A 12,364-nucleotide genomic window follows, 5' to 3' on the forward strand; every position below is an offset into this window, starting at 1 on the left:
ACTTATATTGCTAAAACGTTCCGCGTTCATTAAATTTGGTGTGCATTTAAAATATAAAGTGTTATTAGCTTAGTTGGTTAAAGGTTGTTTTTAATTTGTTATGTTGCAAGTTCGAACCATACATATAGCATTTTTAATTTTATTTTTAACCGTTTTAAGTTTATGAGCGAGTCAACCCACAATCCGACCCAAGTATCAATTTACTCTCACATATATATTCAAATTAACCACAACTCTCGACCCGGCAATCCGGACACTTTAAAAATTAAGCATCATTATATATCATTATATATATATAGTTAAGTATAAATTTATAAACTTATTCAAATTCGAATTCAGCTAATAAAAAATTTGGCACATTTACATAATATTAAGTGATGTTTGATATGATATTTTCAAACAAAATCACATCAGCACAAGTTAATAATTTTAAAGTATATAATTATTAATAGAACGAATTAGCAATTTTGTGCCTAAAATAGACTTTATTTTAAATTATTTTAAATTTTGAAAAGAAAAAGATAATTAATAACAAATTAACTACAATAAATGAGAATAATATTATATATATATGGTAAATGATCAGACAATTAAACCGTGTTTCCTAGTTAGCAAAAAAAAATCTTTTTCTTTAAGGTAAAATGCGAGCAACGGTCGAGGATTGCAAAATCAATCAATTTGAAAATTGAGAACACAGATAGAGAGAGAAAGAGAAAGCAAGCTGCTTCACTCTTCCGTTAACAACCAAATCCTCCTTCAAGAAGGCTTTCTCTCTTCCTGTTCTGTACACATTCGAGGTCTTGATCTACAATTCCATATGGAAGATTCAACACTTGACCTTGCTCTGGATAAACCCTCGAATCTAGAAAATGAAGAGTCTTTCATGGATAACTCTATGATCTGTGATGCGGGCTCCTGCTTGATACAAAGTGGATTCACAATGCCGAATTGTACAGGTTGGTTTAATTAATTGTGATTTCCCTCATCAAAATTTTACTCCATTTGATGGGAAAAAAAAACATCTGCCCATTTCTTGTTCGGTTTTGCTCTTGCGCCTGAAACCCTAGAGTATTTAGTTCAATTATGCCATTAGATTTCTAGGGTTTTCATGTATAAGAATAAAGATGACGATTTCTTTCTTTAACACTGTTTTCTTGAAACCAGATGAAATTGTGATGTTCATAGTTGCTGGAGGCACCTATCCTCCAGAAATAGATTCCTCCATTAAATTTATGGAAGATTCCTATTATGAAGGAGGAGATATTTTCGAGACTGATGATCCAATAACAGATGCTGGTGATTTCCCTTTCATATACCAATCAGCTCGTGTGGGAAACTTCCACTACCGTTTTGAAAACATGTCTCCTGGAGAATACTATGTTGATCTTCATTTCATGGAATTCATAAATATAAATGGGCCTAAAGGAATGAGGGTTTTCAATGTTTTCATTCAAGATGACTTGGTAGGTTGATTTAACAAGAACATTAACTTAAACAAACTATTTTTTTTTTCATTATTCATTTTTACTTTTCTGGTGATTTAGGTTTTATCTGAATTTGATGTATTCTCTATGGTTGGAGCAAACAAACCATTACAAGTGGTTGATTCAAGAATCTCGGTGAAGGATGATGGATTAATATTAGTAAGATTTGAAGGGGTAACTGGAAGCCCATTGGTTAGTGGAATCTGTATAAGAAGAGCTTCTGCTTTACCAGGTCAAACTGAGTGACTTTCTTTTAACTTTATAAATGTTTTGCAAAATTCTCCTTTTTCATTAGACTGGATGTCGAATTGTTAACAGTTGGAGAGACAGAACCTGAAGATCTTGTATGTGGTTTTTGTGCTGCTAAGGTCGAACTTCCAAAATCTGAGGTATATGCCCAAACTAAAATATTGGAAGAAAAGGATTCATTTTTTTTGAAAACTCAAATTGAGAAGATGTGATTTTCAGAAGAAAGCTATGCAATTGAAATCTACTGCCAAGTATGAGCAAAAGATAAAAGAGCTGAACATTCTTTGCCAAACCAAGACTGAAGAGTGTTATCAGGCGTGGATGTCCTTCACATCTACTAATGAACAGTTACAGAAGGTTAATATGGAACTTGACAACCTGTCATTCCGGACTTACTCTCTTGGTAAGTAGTAACATCCCCAGTGAAATCTACTATTTATTTATTTTTGAATTTTTTTACCTTTTGTCCACAGATCAAACAGTTGAGAAACAAACTGAAGAGCTGAAGAATATTTCCAAAAAGTACGAGAATAACAAGAAAATGTTGTCGCTTGCAGCTAATAATCTAGAGGAAAAGATTAAGGTAATTTTATTTTTGTGAAAACTTACCTTTAGGAGTGCAGAATGAAGAATTTCAATTGAATTTACCATGCAGACGATGAAAGAAGAGAATTCTCAGCTATCTCGTGAAGCACATGCTTGTGTTGATTCAATTCCAGAGTTAAATAAGATGGTTTCCGCGATTCACTCATTGGGTAAGTGTTTTATAATGGAGAAAATCGCTACAAGAAAAGTATTACCATGACCGGTTCTAAAAAAATTGCAGTTGAACAATGTGAGGATCTCAAAAGGAAGTATAGTGAAGAGCAAACAAAGAGAAAGAAATTGTATAATGAAGTTCAAGAGGCTAAAGGCAAGGAAATAATGATTACTGAAAACAGATGTGTTTTTAAAATATTAGTTATAGCGACGACTGATCACTGTTGTTATGTGAAAGCAGGGAATATTAGAGTATTTTGCAGATGTAGACCACTGAGTAAAACAGAAATCGGAGCAGGGCATCAAACAGTAATCGATTTTGATGCAGCCAAGGACGGAGAACTTGGAATTACAAATGGAGGCAGTTCTTCGAAAAAGATTTTCAAATTCGACCGAGTTTATACTCCTAAAGAAGACCAACTTGATGTTTTTGCTGATGCTCTGCCCATGGTTACTTCGGTATTAGATGGCTACAACGTCTGTATCTTTGCATATGGTCAAACTGGAACAGGCAAAACATTTACCATGGAAGGGACAGAGGAAAACCGAGGAGTCAACTATAGGACTCTCGAGGAATTATTTAAGATAGCACACGAAAGGCGTGAATTATTTTCGTATGACATATCTGTCAGCGTCCTTGAAGTGTATAATGAGCAGATCAGAGACTTGCTCGCGCCATCACCTTCGTCGAAAAAGTAATTAATATTTACATTTACTCTGTTTTCGCAAAAACAGAAAGAAAAGAATGTGATTTGTGAAAACATTGTAGGTTGGAGATAAAACAAGACTTGGAAGGGGCTCATCATGTCCCGGGATTGGTAGAGGCAAGAGTAGTGAACACGAAAGAAGTCTGGGATGTACTTCAGGCTGGTACAAACGCTAGAGCAGTTGAATCAAATAATGTTAACGAGCATAGTAGCCGTTCACACTGGTAGAAAACTTCCCAATGTTTATTGAATTTCTGTTTATATCTTTTTTTTTCAATTTTTATCAAAGCATAGTGTAGATTTTTAATGAATTTCCTTATTTTTCTTACAGTATGTTGTGCATTATGGTAAAATCGAGAAACTTATTGAATGGGGAACAGACCAAGAGCAAGCTTTGGCTTGTAGACTTGGCTGGTAGTGAAAGGCTAGCGAAAACCGATGCTCAAGGCGATCGACTAAAGGAAGCTCAAAATATCAACAAATCACTTTCAGCTCTTGGAGATGTTATCTTTGCTTTGGCTAATAAGAATAGTACTCACATCCCTTACAGGTTGCTAATTAATGATACAATCTTCAATTTTATAACAGTTTATTTTTAAAGGCTAACTAACTTCTCTTTGTTATTTGGTTTTTTCAGGAATTCAAAACTTACTCAACTTCTTCAGGATTCCTTGGGTAAGTACCAATTTTCTCAATTTTTTTGTGTGTATCGTGCAAAAAAAAAGATTTATTATTCGTTCGATGCAGGAGGAGACTCGAAAACTCTAATGTTTGTGCAAATTAGTCCTTCTGAACACGACTCAAGCGAAACTACGAGTTCACTCAATTTTGCAACTAGAGTTCGAGGTGTGGAGATGGGTCCTGTAAGAAAGCAAATTGACACTAGTGAGATTCAAAAACTGAGAACAATGGTATATGGGGGAAAACTTTTTATGTCAGAATTTTCTTCTAGAGCCAGATACAAAAACAAAAATAACCGACTCTGCTTTGTGTGTTTTTTTGTTTGTAGCTTGACAAGGCAAAACAAGACCTGAGAATCAAAGAAGAAGTGGTTAGGAAATTAGAGGAGAACAGGCTGAACGTGGAAAATATGTCGAGAGGTAAGGAACGTGTTCAGAAGTGTCAACAAGAGAAGATTAAAGAACTTGAAGCGCAAATCGAGCTGAAGATAGCATTACAAAACCAATCTGAAAAGCACGCGACTCATTTGTTTGACAGTTTGAGAGACCGGGAAGAGCTTTGTAGTGATCTTCAGCACAAGGTATCTTTCCAGTCTAAAGATATATAATAACAGCTCCTGATAGTGTTGTAACTTCTTTTTCTTTTTTCATTTTTCATTTTTGAAATAACTGAAGATCAAAGTGCTGGAGAAGTCAGATTCGGATACCAAACTGCAGGTTCGGGATCTTGAGAATAAACTGAAAGACCAAGAAAGAGAATCGCAGTCGCGCATTGTTCTCTTCCAAGAGAAGGTTGGCTACTTCTTAACTCACAAGTGTTAATTCGCCGTGATGATCTTTATTTTTGTTATTATTTCAGATTGAAGAGCTGGAGATGAAACTGAAAGATAAACAAGAAAGTGTTGATTCTGCTCTTCATCAAAAGGTCATTCCTTCATTTTACTATTGTTTCCTTAAACAAGATTATCTATGTGTTAGGGGTGACAGTCTTAACTAAACGGCACTATAACTGAATAACTGAAACCTACTGATAAACCTAATAGTATTTTATCTTACCAAATTAGTAGATAGAAGTTATCTTTACAATTTAGGATTGCAACTAAATTATCAAATGTGTTCCATTCTTCTTATCTCGATTTTTCTTGGTTTCTCACCTCTTCTTGGATTGTTTAAACCCTAGAGATTGAACCGGCTTATATGTTCTGGTTTTGGTTTAATTTTTCCTACAAAATAACCAACTCAACTGAATTGCTTACACTCATAGATTATGTGTTATATCTTTTGCAAAAAGATCTAATGCTAGTTAACTTGTTCAAAAGTGTTATGAACAAGTAAGTTAAAATCGAGAGTTCACATCAAATTATTTATCATTTATAAACTCGTCAAATTAAGAGTTTATTTGAAATTGTAAAAGTTTATTTTAAAATAATATTAGTTATATATTATTATTAGGTATATATATAATTAAATATAAAACTAATTTAAAAAATAATAATAACAAATGATACTAAAAAGAAGTCACAGTAACAAAATCGAAATAATGTAATTTTGTTTGAATGTGTAAATATTATAAATTCACTTTATTTTCATAAAAACCGAAATAATTTATAAATCGTAAAATCTTTAAATCATAAATTTAAAATGGTAAGATTTTAACTAGTTTAAGAGTTACCTAAACCAGAACCGTTAACCTCCTTGGTTATGAAATCTAAACTAGACTAAAAATCCATAATTGACAGATTAAAGAGCTTGAAGATAAGTTGAGAGATCAAGAGCAACAACAATTTGCATCAAAAGCCACTCATCTTGAAGAAAAGGAGAATCACATTGGAACCAGTTCTATCCCAGTGAACCGAAGATTGAGCCAAGACTCGAAAAGATTCAACCAAGACTTGAAAAGATTGAGCCAAGACTCAATTAACGGTGATTCGAAGCAGCTGAACATTCTTCGCAATTCAAACTTGTTATCACTTAATAACCGCAGAGGCAGCTGTCAGGGTTCTGGTTCTTCGTTACTGAAAGGAAACGAAGTTCAAATGAGACGTCTCTCTAGGAACAGTGAGACGGAAAACAGTCATGTTAAGTCGTTTGCAAGATCTACGAGAATTGTCAGCAAATCCAATTTAGCAACAAATCAAAGGCCTGTGGCTGCAATTCCTATTAGGATTAACAGAGAACCGGTTGTTCAAGGGCAGCTCAAGAAAGACAACACTAAGAAAAGGGTTTGGTCTTGACAACATAACGAAAAAATAGTCTTTTTTATTTTTATCATTTCCGAGGTAAAAAAACACTACTACACACATGTTATATTCTTGAATTTTAATGTTATACTGATTCGTTCTAACAATGTATGTGTTTTTGTAGGTGTAAATTTTCTTTGGACACGAGCAAAAAGGAAAATGATTTGTATTTGTTTTTCGATATGGACTTTAAGAAGAGTGGTAACCAAAGTGTTGTTAACCAAAGAATTCATGAAGGAAAAAGGAGAGAATGCATAGAACATGAAGCAAGATGTTATTTTTTATTCAATTCTTTGAAATTTCAACTCCAATTTTAGCAAATAAATGCATAGTCTTGGGGAAATTACATGCATATTTTTCATCTACCGTTATTTTTCACAACATATTGATTTACATTTTGTTAAATCTTTGGAAATTCATTACTAATAACCAACTTGAGTTAAATTGGGCAAAGTCTATAGAAGAGCACAAAGCCTTACTAGAAGTTTGAGTTTTTATTTTATTTTAGTTTATAGGTTATTAAGTTTTTATTGTGTTAAAATAAATTAACCTTCCAGTCCATAATAAGTTGATGATACAAAGAAAATGAATTTTATTTTTAAAAAAATTAGGGTCGAAATTATTATATAGAGAAAAAGCTCATAATATTAAATTTGTATTTTCATTGTAGTTAGCTATATGTTTAGAAATTATAGGCATGAAAAAATAATTTATTATTTTTAATTTTTTGAAAGACAAGTTACTAACATGCTAAAAGACCTAATGTATTTTTGTTAGTTTACAATTTTTTAACTAGACATAGAAAACCAACACCATTTCAAGACCCATAATTGTTTTCAAAGAGAGATGTATGTATGTATTTAGATATATTCTTTTTATTCCCTTTTTCCTCTAATCATTTAAAATATTTAAAATATTGCCTATATTAGTTGCTTACTATGAAAAACACAAGCTTTACTTTTATGCTCTTTATAATCATTTGAAAAGAAAAAGGAGAAAATGTTTTAGCAATAAAAGAATTGAAAAAGTGTTTGAATTCCATCCAACTTTTGAATTTAATCTTCATTTATTGGCAGAAGTAGGGTCTAGGTTATGTTGGGATTCGGCCTGGCCCCAAAAATAAAAGTAAAAGTTAAAATTAAAATTAAATAACGGTAAAAATGTAACAATAATTTCTAATTTATTAAAATTTTAATTTAATTAATTATTTTTTTATTTAATTCTTAAAATTTAGTAAGACATACATTTATCTCTTGTTTTATCTAAAATTTTCTCGTTATATTATTTTTATGTCCAATTCAATTTTTTTTCATCCAATCTCAATTCAGATTACTGGATCCGTTTCTGTTTATTGGTATTATAATATTTAACCATTTTTTTAAAGGATACGAATTATTTTTTTTAATTTAATATTATTTAAGTGCTTTTTAGTATTATAATATTTAAGTTTTGTAATATTTTATTAAAATATATCAATTCATTTATTGAATGAAAATATATAAACAATGAATTTATGTGAAGGAAAATAAGTGAGGAAAGAATTATGTTTATATATTATGTAAAAATTAGATGAAAGATATACATTTAACCTATTAAAAAAATAAAATTAAATAGAAACAACTATTAAAGAAATAAAATTAAATGAATAAAAAAATATTATAAATAAAAAAGTAAAATTTGAGAGAGAAGATCATGAAGTTCTTGCATAAGCTTGTTGGCTAGTGGGAGAGTAAAATGGTTTATTGATTTGGATTATCTAGGATTTTTATTAGATTTTTTTTATAAAAAATAATTATTAAAAATTTAAATTATTTGAGTTTTAAATAGTTGAATTAAAATAATATTTTTTATATTAAATATTAAAAGAAAATACTTTAATATATTAATGGAGTAATTAATTAGTTAAAAAAAAATAAGACTGATTTTTTTTATAAATCTAACCAATTTTTTATTACATTTTAAAAATTAAAATTTTGTCTGATTAAAAATAAGTTATTTAAAAATTTATTTGATTGAATTATTATAATATTTTTTATAAAAAAAAGTTTGTGTTTCTAAAAATTATTATTCTGCAGTTTGGTCGGATCAAGTTAATCACGCGTGACTCTCTTCTTCTTTTCCAAAACATTTTGACAGTTTTAATAGAATGTTATAAATATAATATAATTAATAGTCTAATTGTAATTTTTTAATTATATTTAATATATTAATATTGTTTTTAAACAGCCCTAAAAAAAGTTTTTTTTTTATCTTATTATTTTTTATATTATATTGTAAAAATAAATAATTTTACACTATATTTAACTTAAATAATTTAGTTTATTTAGTTAAATAGTAGAAAATTTGGTACCAGGTTTAAGTTCAACCTGTATTTTTTGTATTCCTTCTCTTAGGCCACCGTACTCATTGCAATTCTAAAAAGAATGCAATTTTATTGATTATTTAATTAAGCAAAATCAATTATTAATTAAAAATTTATTTATAAGGTTAACATAACACATTGACATTAAAAGACAATATAATTAAATATATTTATTGGTCCTGAAGAGGCAGTTTGGTTAATTTGTTAAATATGTTATGTGGGTTATATATTAATTTGCGGAAATAAATTAGGCCATTAGCCTATGAATAAAAAAATCAAAATATTCTTATTTTAATTTTATTAAATTTAAATTTTAAATATAAAATAAATTTGTAATAATTTAACCAATTAAAAATTTATATATATTTTTAAAATTTTAGTAAAAAATCCTAAATAACCCAAAAAAAAAAGTTCACAGTATGGAGAAGAATGTTTTGATAGCTTTTATTTCTTCTTCTAGATACACAATTTTATTGCATTTAATTGTAGACTATTCATTGGACTGTTTTATTGTACAAGTATTTAATAAAAAAACAATAGTTAAGATTTCTGATGAAAATAAATGATGGTATGATCAGTCAAATTTATGGTCTTCATTGACAAATTGTGTTGTGGTTAAATTCATTGCATGTAATCATAATGCTTGTCCCCACTCCTTGAATTAAACATGGAATATATTCAAATATTAAGATATGTTTTTTAATTTTAAAAAATAATAATATATGATATAAAATTTTAATTTAGATGTGTTCAGACATTTAAATATCTTAGGTAAAATTTCATCATTTAAATTATAAATATTAATATTATAAAAAAAATTTGAAAACAAGTTAGATAATTAATAAATATTGCACACCCACATTTTAATATTATAGTTAATTAGAACTGTCCCTATTTTTAGGCTGCCTCAAACCTACTTCAAGAGATAATATTGATTTTTTTTTTAGGTCTATCTTAAAAAGTTAATAAAATTATTATTAATTTTTAGTGAGATTTGAATTAAATAAAAATTATCAGGTTATTATTTTGAATTACATATAACATATTATTTTAAAAAAATAACAATTTTAACTAAATATATTTTAATGCGAAGAAATCGGGATGTGATTCTAACTCGAGGACTTGCTGGCTTACCCCAAGTAGTTAATTAGGCTGGGTCGGTATAGAATTTTTTTTAGAATAAACTTTGAATTATTTAAAAATTTTAATTTAGATAATTTAAACACTTAAGAGAATATTAATATATAATAATTTTATTTTTGAAACTAAAAATAATTTATTAATAAATTGAATCATTTAATTAAAGTATTAATAAGACAATGTTTGATTATATTTATTTTTTATAAAATAGCAGCCGAATAAGTTCATCTAAAATTTAAAATTTTCATTAAAGAATAAAAGTAAAAATAAATTATCAACTTTTCTATTAAGATCAAACAGACAAGTAAGTTTAATGAATTAAAAAAAAGATAAACTAAAACAGGGTATACAAAATATTAGCTTTAACCATTCTAATCAAATAAATATTATCAACATATTTATACATTTAACTAATAATAACAAAATTGCTAAACCAAACTAGCCATGTATTTTGCTCATTATAGTTAGAGAGATAAATATAGTCAGGTTATTTTAATGGCTAATGTTTGTTATGTTTGATTAAGCACGCCTAATTTATTTATTATTTATATTATATATTATATTTGTAAAAATATTTAATAATTAATATTATATATATAGAAGAGAAAGATTGAATAAAAGAAGTTTAAAAAAGGATTAGAGAAAAAAATTAAGATTATAAATTTAAATGTTAGAAGAAAGAAATAGAAAAAAAAAATGAGTTTAAACATGTGTTTATTATATTGTTTTTTTTAATTTATTAGTTAAAAATACTTTAACATATTATTATGGAACCCTCGTAATCTTTAACTTATAAGCTCAATCAAACACATACAAAGTGTTGTGTTTTAATGAATTAAATAAATAAATATATATATATATATATATATATATATATATATATATATATATAATAATTATGGTGATGAATTAAATAGGAAAAGTGTGAATAAAGTAAAATAATTTTTTTTTATTTTCTTTAAAGGATTTTTTAATAATTTTTTAAAATTATATTATTATTATATATATTATTATTATATATATTAATATCATTTTAATCATTAAATTATTTAATTAATCAATTAAAATATCAAAATACACTTATTTTAATTTTATAGATTCAAATTTTAAATAATTTATCTTAAAAAAATCTAAAATAACCTTTTTTTTATCAAACAATTTTTTAAAACAAACCCTAAAAATAATCCAAAAACAACCTCCTTAAACTAGTTTAATGTTGTTGTTTATTTTATTAAAAACACAAGTATCATATTTAATTATTTTCAATTATCTAATCATTTATTTTATTAAAAAAATAATAAAATACATTAATTTTATTTTTACAAATTTTAAATATAAAATAATATAATAATAATTCAACAAATTAATAACTCAAATAATTTATCTTTTCTTTAAATAATATTTTCTAAACAAACCCAATAAAAATTATTAATAATCTAACATCAAACAAGCTCTTATGAAATCAATTACAATTCTCCACTGTTTAAACCATAATAGTAATTATTGAAGAATTAAAAAAGTGAAGAAAAATGCTTGGGACAACAATATAAAAATATTTTAATTTATTATAACAAATTTATAATAATAATTTATCTCTCCTTAATATATATATATATATATATATATATATATATATATATATATAATTATTTCTCTCACATGAATTTATTAATTTTAAATTCTTATTTTTAATAAAAAATTACAAACTTTAACTTCTTATTCTCTTTTTTAATATTAAAATATTTTAATATTAATTAAATCTAAAAATATATATAATCTTTTAAAATTATTAAAATATTATATATATATATAACAAAATATATTTAAATATAAAATTTATTATTTTTAAAAATATTTTTAAATTATATATATATATATATATATATATATTAATATGTTTTATAAATTATATATATATATATATATATTAAAATTTTAATTTAATATATATATATATATATTATTTATTTTTTATTCTCTTTATTTATTTATTTATTGTTTCTTACTCAATATAAAATAAGAATAATAATTAAGAGTTGAGTTATTTATTTATTTTTTAAAATATTATTTTTACACAATACTCTTAATTAAGGTTAAGTTTCTATCCACCAAATAATTTAAATTTTTATAATGTCAATTTAGAAAGATTATGTTATCATTATTCACGGTCTAGTTCATTAGAGCTTGTTTGATAATAATTTTTTTAGAAAATGTTTTTTTTGATAAAAACAATTATTTGAGTTTTTTTATGATGAATTAATAAAAATAAAAATATTTTAGTTTGTTATGTATGATATATAATATTTTTTATAAGAAAAAACAATTACTCTCCACATCAAATGATTTCTTGGACACATTTTATATGATCAATTGCACTAATTAAATTTTATTTTAAAAAACAATAAACTAAACCCATGATAGATCCAACAAAATAGAACTTTGTGAAGCATTAATAGTTGTTGTTTTTTTTAATAAGAAAAGATTTATTTAATAATGGGGATAGTCTTCCCATATTCCATTGAAAGAATAACTTTTTTTGAGAGAGATGATAAAGACACTGCTCCTAATTATTACAGAAAAAAAAAACAAAAGAAGCTTTGATAATAGATAGATAGATAGATAGGTACAGAGAGAGAAAGATATAGGTGCACAGAGAAGAAGAGGTTGGCGCAGCAGTTTCTGTTTCCTTTCCGCCAAACATTAGAACAGATCAAATATATTGTCTTTGTCATATGGATGAATC

The 12,364-nt window shown here is 26.3% G+C and overlaps 1 protein-coding gene across 2 annotated transcripts; it reads left to right on the forward strand.

The window, feature by feature from the left end:
- The first annotated feature begins 680 nt into the window (after positions 1-680).
- Positions 681-6,546, forward strand: LOC124919402 (kinesin-like protein KIN-14R). Of its 2 annotated transcripts, none has more exons than XM_047459637.1 (18): positions 681-956; positions 1,186-1,463; positions 1,545-1,716; positions 1,803-1,873; positions 1,953-2,136; positions 2,207-2,316; positions 2,389-2,488; positions 2,560-2,646; positions 2,734-3,187; positions 3,262-3,423; positions 3,531-3,749; positions 3,837-3,874; positions 3,947-4,110; positions 4,209-4,460; positions 4,555-4,671; positions 4,739-4,804; positions 5,619-6,158; positions 6,244-6,546. In XM_047459637.1, the coding sequence occupies exons 1-17, from the start codon at positions 818-820 to the stop codon at positions 6,111-6,113; spliced, it is 3,108 nt and encodes a 1,035-aa protein (XP_047315593.1). In that variant the 5' UTR covers positions 681-817; the 3' UTR covers positions 6,114-6,158; positions 6,244-6,546. The 2 variants fall into 2 exon arrangements, with proteins under 2 accessions (XP_047315593.1, XP_047315592.1); XM_047459636.1 differs by having other exon boundaries at positions 1,165-1,463; positions 6,244-6,545.
- Positions 6,547-12,364: the final 5,818 nt, after the last annotated feature.

Source organism: Impatiens glandulifera, chromosome 1 (assembly GCF_907164915.1).
Source record: "Impatiens glandulifera chromosome 1, dImpGla2.1, whole genome shotgun sequence".
NCBI classification, from domain to species: Eukaryota; Viridiplantae; Streptophyta; class Magnoliopsida; order Ericales; family Balsaminaceae; genus Impatiens; species Impatiens glandulifera.

Excerpts from the sequence above, each read along its gene's own strand:
- LOC124919402 (XM_047459636.1), top strand. The coding sequence starts at position 818 with ATGGAAGATTCAACACTTGACCTTGCTCTGGATAAACCCTCGAATCTA. Across the intron at positions 2,647-2,733 it reads TGAAGTTCAAGAGGCTAAAG|GGAATATTAGAGTATTTTGC; the intron begins GCAAGGAAATAA and ends ATGTGAAAGCAG. Across the intron at positions 3,424-3,530 it reads CATAGTAGCCGTTCACACTG|TATGTTGTGCATTATGGTAA; the intron begins GTAGAAAACTTC and ends TTTTTCTTACAG.